The sequence below is a fragment of the Bos indicus x Bos taurus genome, chromosome 3 (assembly GCF_003369695.1).
Source record: "Bos indicus x Bos taurus breed Angus x Brahman F1 hybrid chromosome 3, Bos_hybrid_MaternalHap_v2.0, whole genome shotgun sequence".
Classification (NCBI taxonomy): Eukaryota; Metazoa; Chordata; class Mammalia; order Artiodactyla; family Bovidae; genus Bos; species Bos indicus x Bos taurus.
In genome coordinates this window covers 92,123,755-92,141,673 of record NC_040078.1, presented here as the reverse complement: position 1 = coordinate 92,141,673, position 17,919 = coordinate 92,123,755, and the positions used below count along the sequence as shown (strand labels likewise).

Sequence of the window (17,919 nt, the reverse complement as noted above, 5' to 3'; positions counted from 1 at the left end):
TCTGGCATGTAACAGGTGCTCAATAAAGACACGAACGGACAGACCCAAGAGTTAAAGAATGCTCAGAAGTGAGGCTGAGATGGAGGCAGGGAACCAAGGTGGTAGCTGAATGCCCAGGTAACATCATGCCAAGGACTGGAGCTCCATAGGTACCTGGGAGTGCAAAGTGCCAGCACAGGGCAGAATGGACCTTTCAGCACCCCCTCGCTTGGTCTGGTCTTTTGTTTCTGGCATTCCCACCCAATGAGCCCAGGGGAGCCCCAGCTCCATTCAGTTCAGAGCAGAGCCCTCAAAGAAGCCTGGGACGTACTCTGGGCTCAGGCCTCTGGAATCAAGGGACAGCAGAGGTGGGGAGTGGGGGATTCCTCAGGGTCACCCAGGGCGTCAGGCTGAATGGCCTCAGCTGAGCCCAAGCTGGAAGCCTGCTGTGACTGTGCCTTGGCAGTTGCTGAACACATCCCCCCTCACCCACCCCCACCCCCAAGCAGGCCCTGCTGACAGCTGGCTTGCCTCCAGGCTCTCCTTTTCTGGCTCTAGGCAGGGGTGCCTAGCCAGGAGGGGCAAGGCATGGGTCTCTGGCCGGGTCAGCTTTTCCTGACTCAGGCAGGGCTGGCCCTCACTTGGACCCCCAGGATGGCCAGTCCCTTGTGGGTAGTATGACTACCAGGAAAGCAGCTGCCAGGCTGGGGCCTCTGACCTGGCTTGTTCACTCCTGCCTAAGCTTCAGTGATGGGCTAAAGTCCTCTGCTGTGAAAGGACAGGAGTGACCCCCACCGCCTCCTGACTCTCATTTTGGGACCCTGATGCTGGCTGCAGAAGCTGGCTTTGCCTGGCTCTGCTCTCACTCAGGTCTGGACAGGCAGAGTGGTGAAAAAACCTGGGAAACAGCCTGTCCTCTCCTGCTGCGAAGCAGACCCCAAACCAGCCCTTGCCAGAGCTTTGAGTGTGGCAAAGGCAACTCTGGAAGTGCTCGGTGGGGGGTGGAGGGAGGTGTCACAGGCTGAAGGGTGGTGTTAGGGTGCCCAGTGTTCTCACCTCCCGCAGATGTGGGTGCAGCAGGCTCTCATTACAGGCTGGGGGGTCCTTCCTTCCTCTTGGCAAGGGCTCCTGTGACCTGCACTCCCTTCCCCAGGTCACTGGTTCCCACTGTGCCTGAGTCCTGCTCAAGCACAGGGACAGCAAGGATACTGAGAACATGCTCACTGTCACCTCCACCTTCTCTGCCCAGCGCTGGGCTGGGGCATGGCAGGTATTCAAGCTGGTGCATAAACGCCTCTTTAGAACTGTGGATGCAGGTCAGTAACAGACCAGGTCTCATCTGTCCAACAGTGATGAGGAAGAGCCTTGGAAGCCATGTTCTCAGAAAAGGCAGGACGGACAAATGGGATTTTCTAGGGCCTCCCAGCTACTCATCACACCCATTTAGACTCCCCAAATGAGGAACACTACTGCCAACAGCTAATACTACTGCTCTTACTACTTAAAAGGCACTGTTCTAGACACTTTACAAATGTCAACTTATCCTCACAACGACTACACGATGGGTAGACCGTTACCCCCATTTTACAGATGAGGCAACTGAGGACAGTATGAACCAACTGGCCCAGGGCCACACAGTGAGCAGTGGCAAAGGCAGGATCTGAAACTGTCCCTTCAGACCTGGTAAAAGGTGGGGCTAAGGTCACGCTTTGCTCAGACACACTGTGCGTTTCCTGCCCACTCCTGCTGCAGGCCTGGCCCCGAAGCTCCAAAGCTGCAGAAAGTTCTACTTTCTAAATGATCAAATCAGCATCCACTGCTGCTGACCTCCTCAGCCTGCAGCTCTTGCTTAGATGGCAGCTGGCCCTGGATTTCCCCACATCTGTCTAGCCCCACCCAACCATCTTCCAAGATGCAACCTGCACTGCTTTCTGAAATTCAGGTCGAACTGTGCCACTCTTCAAATCTTTCAAGGGCTCCCTGCTGCCTTGGAGGTGAAAAAATAAAATAACCTCCCGTGGCCCAGCACCCTAGGACCTGCAAAGCAAATTTCACCAGAAAGGAGAAAGCAGGTGTGGTTGCAGCCCACGTGGCCATCCTAGCCGACACTGCCTCGCCACTGAAAACACGGCGTACTGGGAACCTTTTCCTGCTTTTCCAGAAAAATATGTTCTGGCAAACCAAAATGCATCAGCAAGATGAGAAACTGAAACTGCCTTTCAGAATGCCCCCAAATATTTGAAATGATACCATGCCCTCCCTCCCAACCCATCATCCCCAACTCTCCACAGAAAATGCAGAATTAACACGCCCAGGAAAAGGCGGCCAACGCCTGGAACACAAAACAAGATCTTGTTGAGCACCAGGAACAGAATTTCTGCCCAGCCAGTCGCCTGGCATTTTATAACCAGTATAATAAACTCCAACCCACGTTCCCCCAAACATGTCAGGAAGGGCTGCGGAAAAAAGATGTCCCTTTAATAAAACGTTATCAACATATATCGTACACAAACTACAATGTATCATAATTACTTTTTTTTTTTTTCCTCTCTTAATTCAGAACCAGACTACAAGGTAAGAAAAAACACAGAAACAGCTACAATGTTCCCAATAATCCGCACAAGGTCTTTTTTCAGGCAGATGATATCTCACATAATATGATATACATGGATCAAAGGAGGGAAGAAAACGAAGACCAGCTACAGGGGAGAGGGGGGAGAGGGGTGTAAATGTACAAAGAATTCAGGTGTCTCAGGGCAAGACACAGAGGTTTCGATGCAGGGTGGTGAGGTGAGGGAGGCCATGAGTCACTCCTCCTGGGAGAGGACAGGCTCCACTGTGGCATTTGTCGGTTTTTGAAAATAAAAACAGGCCCAGGAACAGCACATCTGTTTGGTTGTTGGTGTCCCCCCGCCCCCCACAGCTATTCCAAAGTCTTTCCATCCAGTTCCAAGCATATACAGAGCAATTCTGGTCAATATCCCATCTTTGAAAAAGAAGGCAGAATCAAGAGAAAAAAAAAAAAGAACACCCAACTCCAGCCCTGCGCTGCCCGCACACACGACGTGGACGATGCGAGGGAGGAGGACGCAGAGGTCACGGTTTCCACGTCCCAGGTCATAGCCATCCTGTCGGGGGCGGCCTCCCCCACTCCACTCCGAGCCACCACCCCGCTGGTAGGATCCTCACTGGGAAGACTGGGGCGGGGGCTGAGGAGGGGGCGGGAGCCCGGGTGAGGCGAGGTCCAGAAGAGAGAGGAAGCAGTCCTGGGAACACAGTGCATGCCAACCGGGTCACAGCGCGGCTCCGCTGGGGCAGGGTCCTGAAAGCTTGGGGGCCTGGCCCCTCCGGCCATGCCATGGGGGAGGGGGTCTGGGGTCCAAGCTGTGCAGCTGCTGTCCACCTCGCCGGGAGAGACCAAGCAAAAACAAAACAGGTTCCCGCCCCTCCCCCGCTCGCCAGCACAAACCAAAAACCCCAAGTGGAAAACGGTGACTCGTTTTTTCTTTCCAAAACAGGCCGTTTGAAAGAAACCACCGATTGTAAACTGCCCAGTTTATTATAATTATTATTATTATTTTTAGATGGCTACAAAGACAGGTGAGATCTCACACCTAGACTAGCTTTCCTGGTGGAAGGGCTTGGGTACAGACAATGGGGCTTGGTTTTTTTTTTTTTTGTCCTTTTTTTTTTTTTTTAAAAGAAGAAAGCAAAGAGGTGGATTGGGCTGGGGTTGGGGGGGCTTGCTAGAAGCTTCCATTTTTAAAAATTTTTCCCCCAAAAAACCCCCCTGAAAACAAATTAAAAAAAAAAAATCCCAACAGCAGAACCCCAAACAAACAAACAAAAAAAAACCAGAAAAGTGTCAAGGACATCAAAGGTCCTTCGGGAAAGGGCAAGGGTGGGATTTTTCTGGTCATTGACTTGAAATATATTTTTATTTTGAGTTTTGTCCTTCATGTTTTATGGAATAAAAAGTTCGGCCTTTTTATTGCATGAAACTAAAACTGGGAAAGGTGGACGGGGTGGAGGAGAGGGTGGGGGTTGGGGGGGAGCAGGAGACGCCCCTCCCCCAGCTCCTGGGTAATGACACCTCACTTCTTCTTGCATAATTTCTGGCATCTTCCCGCCTGCAATGTCGGCTCTCTCAGCGTCTCGGAGAAGAGGAGGGGGGGAATCACACACTCATCGTCATGCTTGGAGAATACTGAAGGGAGAAGCAGAGAAGGGGGGTCGTGAGGGCCGGGTGTGGGAGCCCTGTGGAGGTCTGACTGCATACAGCTGGACAGGGCCTGTCTCAGGGCTGGGCTGAGACCCCCATGATGGCACTGGGTGGGCAAGGGGCCAGCAGGCAGGACTCAGGAACCACCCCCCACCCCGCACCAGCCTGTGTCCCTCACTTGTCTGCCCTGCCCCCCTTCCCTCTCCAAATCACCCCTTCTTTCCTAAGGAAGCCAGCACCAGCCCCTGCCCTCCCCTCACAGGGCCACGGACTGCAGAGGACTGGGGTCTGATGAGCTGGAGCACAGCCAGGGCACCCTGGCGTGGGAGCTGGCCTGGGGTTCTCAAAAGCTACAAAAACAAGACATTGGTTCTTCAGATCAGACTGTAAACAAGAAGCCTAATATGAAAAAACAGCCAGCCAGCTCCTCCGCACTGAGACCCCAGGAAGTCACTAGCTGCATGCACACCCCCCTCCAGGAGAGGAGGATGCAAACTGAGACAAGGACCCAGCGGGCCAGGGCCCAGGGCCCGTCCAGCCACGTGAGCTTCACCAGCGCCGGAGGCACTGCGCCTGCATGCGGACGCCTGGGCAACGTCGGATTCGGGTGACAGGGCTCAGGACTGCACCGGGGGCTGCTGGGGGTGGGGGGAATGTGAGGGCGCTCCATTTTGTGGAAAAATAACCGAGGTCATGACACAGCTGCCAGGACCCTGGCCCAGCAGACAGGTCTCAGGTCTCGGCCAGGAGACTCTGAAACTTCAGTCGATAGTCCCAGGGCCCAGTGAGGACCCGGAGGGTGAAATAAGGGCGGTGGTGGGCACACTCACATTGTCATTCTGGAAGGAGTGGAGGAAGTTCCCTCCTAGCTCGCCATCGTCCCGAGGGGTGCCTGGAGGATTGCTAATGCCACTTATGTTGTTAGGAGAATTCTGCGGAGAGACCAGAGGTGGTGAGCCCCGGGCCCCCAGCAACCTGCCACCCCTCCCGGGACGGGAAGGCTTTCTGGAGGGTGCTGTCAGGGAGGAGACAGGGACACACTCACTTTTGGAAGTCCGTCCATGTCACCTGACCCTGGAAGGAAGAAAGTCCAGTTCAGGGTCTCGCCCGTTCTTCTGTGCAGGGGCCTCCAAATGCTTCCACCCAAACCCCAACATTTTGCCAGAGGACCTTCTACCCAGGCAACATCTTCCTCTTCGGATCTTCCTGTGGGGACCGGGCTCAGCGGAGCCCAGAGCCGAGGCAGCGAAGGCTTCCCGGGAAGGCAGGCAGGGTGCTGACTTACCTAACGAGCCATTCATGTGGTGTGGCTCCATGCCGCCCATGCCCCCCATTGGGCCGTCCGAGCCTGGACCCATCGGGAACTGTGGGAGAAGCACAGAGTGTGTCACCTGAGTGGGCCCGCCGCAACCCTCACAGGGCTCCACACCCAGAGGCACAGAAGTGCGGCCGCCGGGAGCTTCCACCCTGAAGGAGCTGCTCGCAGGCACACTCGGGCACTGAACGCCAGAGGCCAGAGGTGGCACCTCCCCTAAGCCTTCGGATTGTGCAGGGCAGAGGCCTACGCACACGGGAGGGAACGAACCAGGAGAGAGGGAGGGGCTGATCCAAGGCACCAGAGGCAACTCTCACACCAGGCCTCCCGGATCCCACCCTGGGCTCTTTCCATCCCCAAGGCAGTGTGTGGGGCTCATAGAGACAGAGTGACCCACTGAGCCAGGCCTGGGAATAAAACTACTAATGCCTTTCCTCCCCATTTTGCAGATGAGTAAACTGAAGCACAGAGTGGACCATGCTTTGGCCCTGTATCTCCCAAGTGGGAGATGGAGGAGTGGACCTCGGGCAGCCTGGCCCTGGAGCCATCACACGAGCCTCCTCCTGGCTCCTCCTCTGAAATGTGGGGGAGCTGGGGCATTGGTGGCAGGCGTTCTCTCCTTGGGACTCCGTAGGGGTGCTCACTAGTGAGCAGAACTGGAGATGCAGACGGATCAGAGGCCAGACGTTTCATCTGCTCCACTCCCTTCCTCAGGGCTGTCTGGGACTATCACCCCCATCTCAGAAAAGATGCAACCAAAGACCAGAGGTCACAAGGCATGGCCACCAAGGGATAGCTGAGCCCAGCCTGGAGAGCCAAGGCCTGGAGTACCGACCAGAGGCAAGGGCGGACAGGGGATGAAGCAGCAGAACACAGCCTGATTGGCATGTGGCCTGTGCTGAGCGCTGAGTCACACCTGGGCCTCAGCCTGGAGGAAGAGCGCAGCCATGGACACCCAGCTACCTCACAGGATACTGAGATCTAGAGACGGCTGCAGACCAAGCATGGCTGCAGTTTCAGAGAGAGGCACTGGGAAAAAGGCAGAAAAATCACGATAGGCTGCAAGGAGGCGGCGGCAGAGCGAAAAAATAACTGAGGGTCAGGATCCGGGCAGGTAGAGATGTGTCATGGCTTCATTCCTGAAAGGGTCCTGCCTGAGCAGAAGTGAGAGCCCTCTTAGCAGGTGGCAGCAGGACCAGCTGGCGCAGAGACTGCTGTGAGGAGACTGCTAGGGTACCAGTTGCTGCCTCACCGACACCCACTCACATTGTCCTCACCTCCCCAGTGGCTTCCCAAGGTTGCTGGTGGGCCAGGGGGCACATTTTGCCATCTGGCAACCCATTTCATGTTAATTAACCCAAGTGATAGGAGATGAGGGTGACCTACTTTTTAGGAAGCCAAACTCAAACACAGTCCTACCAGACCAAATACATCCAGGGGAATTCCCTGGCGGTCCAGTGGTTAAGAATCCACTTTGCAATGCAGGGGACACAGGTTCGATCCTTGGTTGGGGAACTAAGATCCTACATGCCATGGAGCAACTAAGCCCACATGCCACAAATACTGAGCCCTGGCGCCACAACTGGAGATTCTGTGTGCTGCAACGAAAGACCTTGACTGCCACAACTACAGACCTGATGCAGCCAAATAAATAAAATACATAAATATTTTTTAAATTCCCAAATTTGATAATATACACAATTATGCACATGTATTACAGGTGCATAAATATATTTCAAAAACAGGTATCTTATATTATATGGATTTTCATGCTATTTTTAACCACATACGACCAACTCATTTAATAACTACACAATTCAGTGGTTGTTCGTGTACTTAGCAAGTTGTACCATCACCACCACAATCAATTTTAGAGCACTTTCATCATCTCCAAAAGAAATTGTACGCATGAGCCATCACTCCCCATTCCCCCTCGAATCCCCAGGCCCACACAACCATTAATTTATTCTGTGTCATAGATTTAGCTGTTGCTGCTGCTGCTAAGTCGCTTCACCCATGTCCGACTCTGTGCAATCGCACACACAGCAGCCCACCAGGCTTCCTGTCACCGAGATTCTCCAGGCAAGAATACTGGAGTGGGTTGCCATTTCCTTCTCCATAGATTTAGCAACTCTAGTTATTTCATATAAATTGTATATGACCTCCGTGGCTGGCTTCTTTCAGTTGGTGAAATGTTTCCAAGGTTTATCCATGTTGTAAGCATGTATCATGTACTTCATTTCTTCTTATGTCCAAACATTCCATTTTATGTATGTACTACGTTGTCATCAGTCAGCAGACCCCGAGGCTGTCTCTACTTTGGGGCTATTGTGACTAATGCTCCTGTGAACATCCGTGTACAGTCGTGTGGACATGTTTCCATTTCTCTGGGGTAGATGCCAGTGAGAGGAATTGCAGGGTCACAGTAACTGCTTAACCTATCGAAGAACTGCCAGACTCTTCCACAGCACCTGCACCAGTTTATGTTCCCATGAGCAGCATGGGAGAGTTCAGATTTCCTCCCATCCTCACCAACACCGCTCATTATTTGTCTTTCTGACTCTAGCCATCCTAGTGGGTGTGAAGCGTAACACACTGCAGTTTTCTTTTGCACTCCCTTATTAACTAATGACATTGATTATTTTTTCACGTGCTTATTGGTTCTCTGTACAAGTTTGGAAAAATGTCTATGGAGATCCCTGGCCCATTTTAAAGTTGGGTTTGTTTTTTATTATTGGGTTCTAAGAATTCTTTACACGTTTACAATTCAAGACCCTCATCGACACATGACTTGCAAATGCTTCCTGTGGGCTGTCTTTCACTTCCCTGACAGTGTCCTCTGAAGCCTGAATTTCACATTTTAATGAGCCCAGTGCAGCTACTTCTTGTCACTTGTGCTTTTTAGTGTAGCTAAGAAGGCTTTGCTAACCCGAGTCACAAAGATTCATTCCTACGTTTTCTTCTAATTGTTTGACAGTTTTAGCTGACATTTAGGCCTAGGGTCCACTCTGAGTTAATTTCTGTTTGTGTATAAGGAAGTAGTCCAGCTTCATTCATCTGCATGTGGATATCCAGTTGTTTCTTCTGTATTATTTACTCTTCTGTTAAATTCTATGAAAGAACAGCTGAACTAGTGAACAGTGGCAAACGGCAGGATGACTAGTTGAACAAATGACATGTATAGGGAAAATATAACACTTTTATAATATTTGTCTTCAACACAGTAAATTATTTTAACTCTTTAAACTGGGTATTTAAATGTTGAGAAGATGTGGCAAGAGCAAGAGCTGCGGCAGATTCTTCCCCAGGGGGCTTCAAGAGAGCTGCTAGGGACTCCTCTTGCTTTCAGGCGCCCAACAAGGCAAATGGGGCTTGCTTTTCCACTAATGCTTCTCTGAACTGCCTGCAGGCTTCGGACACCTTTCTTTCATGTAGGGCAAAACTGGAGAGAGTCAAGCAGAAACTGCACCGACTTGCCACTCTGCTCTCATCAAGCACTGGTGCCAGTCCAGCGTACCAACACCAAACTCTCCACTCCACAAGAACATCCGTGCATGCAGTGCTTAGGACTTTACTTAAGCACACAGGTTTTGGATCTGTAGGAATCTGCTTCTAGTTCTCCGAAGATGTCCATTCACTTTGTATCCAGGTAGGTTTTGGAAGGTCGGCCATTTGTCAGGCCCTTTCCACCTAGGAGCTCATCAGATGGGCTGTGCCTGCCTACGATGTCCGTCATTTCTAAACATTCCGAGCACACTGGGTGTCATCATCAATTAAACCTGTTTCTCAGGGAAAATGGTTTTTAAAGCACAAAGGTAATTTTAACTTGTGAGATATAAGCTGGATTCTAAGTAAGTCACAGTTTTAATAAAAATGTTGAGAAAGTCTTAGCTAACTTGGCTGCCCTTGCCTATAACACTTTATGAGTTCTCAAGCAGTCTCACTTTCAAAAGGTGAGCCATTACTCTGGCCGTACAAGGCTTTGTCACAGCACCTCTAAAACTCTGAACGGCTCAAGCGCAGTCCACTCAGCCTCACCTAGGCTCCTGGCGGCCTCCTGAAGATCATGAGACAGTTCTGGAGAAGCAGCAGCTATGTTTCTACTTTATTATAATTCCTTTCCACATTCTCATCTCACAGTGTTTCTAAGAGAAGAGCATCAGAGCAGGCTGACGTTTTCACATCTTCTCTACAGCCAGCAACAACGCCAGTCATCTGTGGGCACGTGTCTGAGGCCTTCTCTTTTTTTATAAACTCAAAAATCTGTTTCTGCGTGTTTTGAGCAAATCGACAAGTGACCAAAACCTTTCATTATGAAAGCTGGATTATCACAGGCAAGCAAACCAGGCCCCTTGGCAGCACCGTTAGGGACAGGTGGGCGGGGAAATTAGCAGGTAAGAAGTTCATGGGCTAAGTGGAACTTGCCAAATTAACTGCACTGTCTGCCAAACGTGCAGATAAACGAGCAAAGTGTGGCTTGTATTTGGACAAGAGAACAGTAATATTTTATTTCTCTTCCACACTTCATTAACGTCTTCTTCGCAGAAATCAAGATGACAAGGTGAAGCTCCAGTTTTCAAGTCACAGTATCTAAAAGCTAGGGACACGGTTCTGTTGAGACGGTCTGATGAACCACTTGATCTGAGGAAGAAAGCTCCCTGACTACCAGGATGATGCAAGAGGATCAGCTACACACCACGAAGGACCAACACGCTTGTCACCAAAATTCACCTTCCTTTCACCCGCAGGACTTAGCTGAAGCCTCTGAATCAGGAAACGCAATCTTCTCAGTTCATGGAGCCGTCAAGGCACCAACATGGTGACAGTGACCATTTCAGGGCCCCGCCAAGCGTGGCAGCCGACTTTCTACACTGAGGACTGGTGTTTCTTTGGATGGCATACAAAACTTGTGATTGACTTAGAGGGATGTGCATGTCACGTCCCAGACAGCCATGCACTGTCCCACCCCTCCTCCGCCCACCTTTCTTCTCTTCCACGCCCTTGCCAGGACGTGCCATCTTGGTTATCTGCCTCCCGGATGCAGGTCCGTGTGTCCTCACACCTGTCGTTAACATTCATTCAGGCCTCTCTTTTTTGGACATGTCAGGGCCACGCTGGGGCTGGTGGTCTCATCGTTCTCATTTTCATTATTTGAGCTCTTAGAAAACATGACCACGATACTCACAGTGTGAAAAATGACATGTGCACTATCTTGACACAAGGCCTAACAGTTAAACTGCAGGCAGAGTCAAAGGCGGATTCTGCCAGGGCCTGGATGCTGTGCGCTTGAGTGGTACCCCTCGGAGTGATGCAACATGGATGATCCATCATTGAGAGCCACAGACCACGACCGTTGGCATCTGTGGTTGGGAAAATATGGCAACAGCGACCATGGGAAGAGGGGAGTCTATGCCATTTTCATGTGCTCAGTCCTGTCTTTGAGGCAGCTAAATGGGCCTTGTATATTTTTTCCCAACCTTCTACATCCATTGCTAAAACCTCAAAAGACTTTTGTGTCCTGGGAAGTCATCTCTTGGGACACAGGGCTTTTGGTGCTAAAACCCAAATGGTTGGCCACCCTAGGGAGAGGCAGGGGTATGGGAGGTACTGGCTGCCTTGGAGACACCGGAGAGAAGGTGGTGGAGTGGCAGGTGAGGAGCGTGGATCCCACAGTTCTCAGTCATGGGATCCGGGTAAGGTTCGTCTTGGCATCCCCAGGTGGCAGGCCTACAACCACCCCCCACCCCCAGAGGCTGCAACACAGGCAGCATCCAGCATTGAGTAGCCCACAATCAGGGCTATTAGCACACGGGGTGATTCTGGAGTTACACCAGGAACGGAACCAGCAGAACCAGACAGAGCATCCTAAAGGCCAGAGCCAACCTTGGAGCCTCAAGCCCACGCTCTGGCTCCTCTGTCCCTGAACTACTGATGTGGTCACACGACAGCCTCCTTTCCACACCCTGAGCTCCCCCAGGGCAAGCCCAGTGGGATTCACCTTTCCTGCCTGGCCAGGAAGAGCTGCCAGACCAGCCCTGTCCTTAGGGAGCTCCCAGCCAGGAGAGGCAGACAGGCCACAGCTGCACAGTCCAGTGTGGGAACACAAGAGGGAGCGGTGAGCAGGGACCAGGAGAGGAGGTTTCCGAGCTACACCACCAGCAGGGTGGGAACACGGAGGGGCCGAGAAGGGAGGGAGTGGTTTCTAGATGAGGGAAGGGCGCGAGGAGAGGCAGAGAGGTTACAGGATGTGCGAGTCAGAGGGCTCCCAAAGGCACAGGGCAGGCAGGTACCTGGAGGCCTCCGCCGCAAGCCCCACAGCCAAGGAAACAGACCATAGAGGGTGAGCCATCATCACCCAGGGGTACAGCCAGTCAGCTGAGCAGGGACTTGCCCAGACCACCCCCCAGCCCCCTGCAGCCTGTGCTCTTCCTCACCAACACCCCATTCAGGCCAGTGGGGGTCCCCACAGTGAGGCTGGGCACCAGTAGGCATCCCCACAGTGAGGCTGTGCGCCAGGGGGGGTCCACACAGTGAGGCTGGGCACCAGCAGGGGTCCCCACAGTGAAGCTGGGCACCCTGCTCTGACCAGAGGGGTGGGGATCACTCCACCCCCTTCTCTGCCACCCCCTGCCAGCTATGAAATGGGAACCAAGCTGCCCAAGAGTTAATCACTTTTCTGATGGTTTATTTTACTCATCTTTGGTAACAAATGGCTGAAATCAATTAAACTTGCTTTCCCCTCAGCTGATGAAGTTAATTATGATTTGTTATGGTATCTGATATGTAAATTATTAGAAAGCAGACTTACGTTGGACCGGCTGCCTCCAGGCGGCACCGGATTAATCATTGTGTAGATGTTGTCACTGGAATTTGTTGAATCTGTAGAACAGTGGAAACCCGCAAGTCGGGGTGATTAATTCATTGCTTAATTAAAACAAACTCATGGCACTTGAACTCATTCTTTTGTATTTTATCACCTAAAATTTCCTCTAAGTACCAGCATTTTCTGGCTAATTTGTATTTAATGAAGATTCACAAAGTTTTTAATCACAGAAAATTCAACTGTGAAAGCCACTCAACCCTGAAAGGAAGGATTCCAGGGTTCTGGACAGCAGTGTGGACCAGTGTGGACTAGCAAAACCGTCTCCGCCCCCTCACTCCACTCCGCCCTAGACCAAGCGCACTCCCCAGATGCTGCCTGGGACAACCAGGCACAGCCCGACCACCACCTGTGTCCTCCCCGACCCCCAGCCGGCGGTGTTAATCACACTGGGAAAGAGTGGCAGCACAGATGACCGAGGGGCCACCCTGCCAAGCTGATGGGGCAGGAGGGAGAGGCAGAGATGGGGCTGGAGACGCAGTAACATATGGAGTGGTTTAATGTGACCCAGTCTGAATGTAGGTCATGCAGCTCATAAAAATGCAGCAGCAGAAAGAGGGAGCCGGAGTGGGAGCCTCACGGCCGCTGCCAGCCCCACCCCTGCTGCCGAGCAGCCTTCCTGCCATGGGGAGCAGAGGAGGGGGCAGGAGGGACCCCTCTGTCTCCCCAATTAGCTAGAAAAGTCTCCCGAGGAAATCAGCTAACATATTTATATCAGGAGCAGGCACCATACTTCTCGGGCAGAAATCCAACTACCTCTCACTTTTTATTTTGGGGGTGGGTAAAGATGGCATGCTGAATTCCTTCTAGTTGGTGGTACGCTATTCTTAGCTGGGAAAGAAACACAATTGTGATGCTGTATGTGTTTGAGTACACGTGCCCTCTTCTACTGGAGAAAAGGGGAAAAAGGGATCTCTGATACAGAGGACCAGAAACCAAGAGCTCTGGACACTCAAGAGGCATCACTCTGCAGAGTCCTGGGCCCAGGAGGCCAGAACCCCAAAGCCCCTTTCCAGTCACCTAGAGAAGCGACAATCAGGACAGGATTCTCTCTGACCAGGGGGAGTCAAGAGTAGTGAGACACCTCGTTCTTGGATCTCCTTGCTCTGCCCTGTCCTTCAACTGGAGTGAGGAACGCCCCAGCTGAAGCCACAGGGTGGGCTGGTGGCATCAGGGTCTCCTGCCCACTAAATCCCTGATGCCAAGATGCCAGGTGGGGGGCACAATGCTCAGAAAGAGTAGCCAGCCAGCCCTGGCTCTGTACCAGGCCCCTCCAGGACTTCCTACTTCTCCAGCGGCACCATCCCCCAGCATTCTTACCTGCAGGACTAGGCATGATGGGTGTTCCTGGGGGGCCGCCACCACCAGGGGGTCCCTGGAGACAAGATTAAAAACTGATGTCAGAAACCCACGGTGATGACACATGGCGGGAGAGGCCACGAGCTCCAGCCACATCAGCAGTCCATGCTCACCCGGGACCCAGCCCATTTAGCTCTCACTCAGCTGCCAGTGTCCACACAGAACCCAGGTGTTTAAGGCCTGGGGGAACTGGACTCCCTCCTTCCCCTCTTTAAACCAGGGGGCAGCTGTGGGCATGCATGTGCACTCACACACATGGAGCCCAGTGAAACCACAGGCCTGTGGTGGAAGCTGACTGGCCTCCTGGTCAGTCCCCTGGATGGAGGTCCCAACTCTGGGTCTTGTGTGGGGACTTCTGGGACACCAAAAGGTACAAATACCTGCATATTGACAGTAGATTCTAGCACAGTTTGGAATCTGTGCTCATAACATGTCTTGAAAACAAAGAGACAAGGATCCCCCCGACCCTGATACTCTTGCACACGCAGTCACACAGGACTAGACATGCAATGCCCCAAACCTGCACACACTCACCACGTAGGTACCGGGTGATGAGGAGGAGTATGGAATCTAGAAACAAGAAAGGGGTGAACCATGGGTCAGAGACACCTCCTCCGACAGGCAACATGTGCTCTGCCTACCAAATCCTCTTGGGGACACAACCCCACTCTCGATGGGAAACATACTGAGCCACCTGGTATCTCTAGGAAGGCCACAGATGTGAGCAGAGTCCTGTTCCTCTACTGAACTGGTCCCAGAGTCTTGGCAGGGAACCGTGGGCACAGGAGACCCTCTAGTTCAAGGACAGGAAAGCGAGAGCTTAGCCCCACCCCCTGGCTTCCTGCCCTGAACTGTCTGCGCCAAGCGCCCTCCCAGCTTCCTCCTCTGAGTGCTGAAGGCCTGCCTTGCCAAGAAAGAGGAGGCCGGCAGAGTCCCTGCATGGACAGGACTGAGCCCGGCTTCCAGCTCACACCCCAGCTTCTGCAGAGCCCCTGATGGGTCTAGCGTGGTACTCCCAAATCTCCCCTTACAGATAGGCTGCTCCTTGGAATCATCAGGTGGAATCCTGTTGCATCCCACTCCCCGTGACACCTCCAACCTGGGGACAGGAACCACCCTGCCCCTTGGAACCTCACCCACCCCTAGAAAACAGAACCCCCCACCCCTAACCTGGGTACTCACTGAGTTAGCACTGTTAGGATTGGGCCAGGGTCTGCCAGCTCCCGGGCCCCTGAAAGGAGAGAGAGATGAAAACAATGAAAAAGATGCTATAGATGCCAACATGGTAGTGCCAGCAGGGGCAGAACAAGAGGGCCAAAATCACCAACAGGAAGTCCTTCATACAGTCCTAGGACTGGGGTAAAAACATGCACTTCCATGGGTACAAATCTATAGACCCCTAAACATTACATGCAAGATTTGTGAAGAATAGCATTTCCTCTGCAAGTGCGTTTTCCTAAGGACACAGATACTCACAGGGATCTACTACCGCAAAAGCGCCACACCATGAGGCATCATCGAGTGGCGCAGGGCTCCAAACCGGAGCCTGCCTCTTACAGCGTGAGAGCCTGGGCGTTACGCCACCTCCCTGTGCCTTAGTTACCCCACCTGACAACAGAGCATAAGACTAAGCGCTCCACAGGGCTATTACGAAGATGAGGTGAGTTAATCCATAGACAAGCCCTATACGGGGGTCTGTGATGTCTTGTCACCAGTACGCTCAACGTCCTCGCTCTACTGATGAGAAGACTGAGGTCCAGAGAGGTGTCAGTGATTACTGCGATCGTGAGTTTCTCAGGGGGAATAGAGGGTGGGGACTCCCACGGGCTCTGGGCTGCCAGCAGGGCTGTGGCCTTACATGTTAATCCCGGGCATGGCGGGGCCGAGGGAGTTGGGTGGTGGTCTCATGCCGCTGCCGTAATTCTGCAACGATAACCAAGGGTCAGTCTATGAGAAGAAGGGGTACCGGAGAGAAGAGAGGGAGAAACAAACAGAACATAAGGGAGAGGGTTAGTCTGTGAAAGGATCTGATGAAAAAGTAATACATTCATCAAAAAAAAAAAAAAGAGGGCTGGGAACCAGCTGACAGGATCACAATGACAATCCAGCACAGGCGGATGGCCACAGCCTTTAGGCGCACCTTCAGGGGCTTCAGGATGGGTCTCTTGAGAGCATGTGGGTGTCCAGCAAGGAGCTCATGATGTTGGCTGGCACCTGCCCGCAGGTCTCAGGCAGGAAAGGGGAACAGACTCAGGAAGAGGACCGGCTGGTGACCACCAGCCACCTTAGACACTCAGGGAGAACAAACTGCCAGCAGACCAGGGGCTGCATGTGGAGGGGAGGCACGCATCTGCAAGGCCTGTCCAGCGGCTGTTCCCGAGCCTTGGTGTGGACAGACCCCACCTGCCCTGGGTCTTGGTTGCCCCCCGACGCAGTCGCCTGATTCAACTGTCAGCATGTGGGGCCCTCAACAGGCACAGGACTAGAAGAGCAAGAAGAAAATGGTCTGTCTGCTCAAGGGAATCACTGTTCTATTTAAGAAAAGAATCTGCACAGAACTTGGTCCCAACTCACCTCAGCACAACCCATCATGGCAGTGGGGTGGGTCAGAGGGAGTCTGGACCAGGCGCTCAGGCCTGTCACCTGGCTCATCTCCTGACACCACTCTCCCCAACTCCCCTCTTCCAGAGCTATTCTCTTTGCAGGAAATAAATATCTTGCTTCCCTTCTCTACCTGGCAGGTTCCTACACATCCTCCAATACCCAGCTCAAACAGTACCTCCTCTGTGAGGCCCTCCCTGCTCATCCCATGGGATTAACTGCTCCATCCTAGTCACTCCCATAGTGCCTTGTAACCTCGCCTCCCCCCCCCCCCCCCAGCCTGCAGCACACTGGCTTATGATTGTGGTCATGTGTGCAGCTCTCCCACTGGACTGTGAGCCCCTTTAGAAGGTGGGAACCCTATCTTAATGATCGTCCTATCCCTCATCACTCCACACATCAGCTGGCGCAGACTGGGCACTGAATCATCAGTGAAGGAATGGAGAAGCAAAGGAATGGAAAGTACAATGAGGCTGACTGCAGCCCGAGCTCCGCCTTTATAGGAGAATCTGAAAGTATCTGGCTGGGTGTAATTTTGATGGCAAAGGAACAGCCAGCATTAGCTGTTTTTTTTTTTTTTTACTGAGCACGGAATATACAACCTCTGGTTTGGACCTTGTAACAACACCGTGACGCTTGTATCATTCCCATTTTATAGAAGAGAAGACTGAGGGTCTGGTGAGAAAAAGATTTGCTCAAGGTCACAGTCAGCTAATGCCTCCACTGGGGTTTAATCCTGGATCTGGAGTCTCGGGGTCTGCTCTCTCTACATGAGACATCTGTGAGGGAGGGGGATACAACAGGGGGCTCGAGCCAGAGCTGACAAACAGAACCGCCTTCAGGCTGGTAGCGGGTTCTTCAGCCAGGAAGCATCTTGGGGCCACCTCCTTGGCCTGGCCAGAGAGGGGCTTGTGAGTGTCCAGACAGGGTGTGCACAATGACAGCAGCAGCACCAGGCTGGCTGGCACAGAGCAAGGCCCAGAGTGGATGGATGGGGGAGCAGGGGAGGGCTTCTCAGGCAGCCGGCACGTGTAGGGCCCCGCATCGCCTGCACCTGCTCAGAGCTGAGTCCCAGGGCCAGAAAACGTGTGCCTGCCCTGGAGCACACCGTAGCAAGATCTGCAGATGGCAGGGCCAGCCCATCCCTACTGATGATGCCACGGGTGGTGAGCAGAGCCTCGGATCTGAGGGCAGAACATGGGAGCGCTTGTCCCGGCTCAGCCTGACTCTTGGCAAAGCACCCAAATAACAATAAGGCTTCCTCCAAGCCAGGCTGCGCTACAGGCTTTGTATCACCTACATTTAACCCACAACCATCTCATTACCATCCCCGCTTTAAAGATTATGACACTCAGGCGCAGAAGCAGAGTGACGGCCCCTTGTGCAGCGATCATCATGGCTTCAGTGTGCAATCCCTTGCTGTGCTGCCTCGTCCATAAAATGGGGACAAAGAGCCCAGCCTCACAGGGTCATGAGAAGATCAAGTGAAATGATGGCTCTAAAGAGCTCCATCAGCCCTCAGAGATGTGTGCTGATATGGGACACTGGCAGAGAAAACACCAG

General features: G+C 52.7%; 1 protein-coding gene across 4 annotated transcripts in view; it reads right to left on the bottom strand.

Moving 5' to 3' along the window:
• Positions 1-2,436: 2,436 nt before the first annotated feature.
• SSBP3 (single stranded DNA binding protein 3) overlaps positions 2,437-17,919 on the bottom strand; it is a 166,312-nt gene continuing 150,829 nt past the window's right edge. For all 4 annotated transcript variants that reach the window (XM_027537156.1, XM_027537158.1, XM_027537157.1 and 1 more), the window contains 9 exons: positions 15,614-15,678; positions 14,938-14,986; positions 14,290-14,325; positions 13,717-13,771; positions 12,325-12,395; positions 5,487-5,565; positions 5,247-5,275; positions 5,032-5,133; positions 2,437-4,186 (listed from right to left, as the gene is read on the bottom strand). In XM_027537156.1, coding sequence (XP_027392957.1) covers positions 4,157-4,186; positions 5,032-5,133; positions 5,247-5,275; positions 5,487-5,565; positions 12,325-12,395; positions 13,717-13,771; positions 14,290-14,325; positions 14,938-14,986; positions 15,614-15,678 — 516 coding nt within the window. In that variant the 3' untranslated portion in view covers positions 2,437-4,156. The remainder of the gene's footprint in view (positions 4,187-5,031; positions 5,134-5,246; positions 5,276-5,486; positions 5,566-12,324; positions 12,396-13,716; positions 13,772-14,289; positions 14,326-14,937; positions 14,987-15,613; positions 15,679-17,919) is intronic.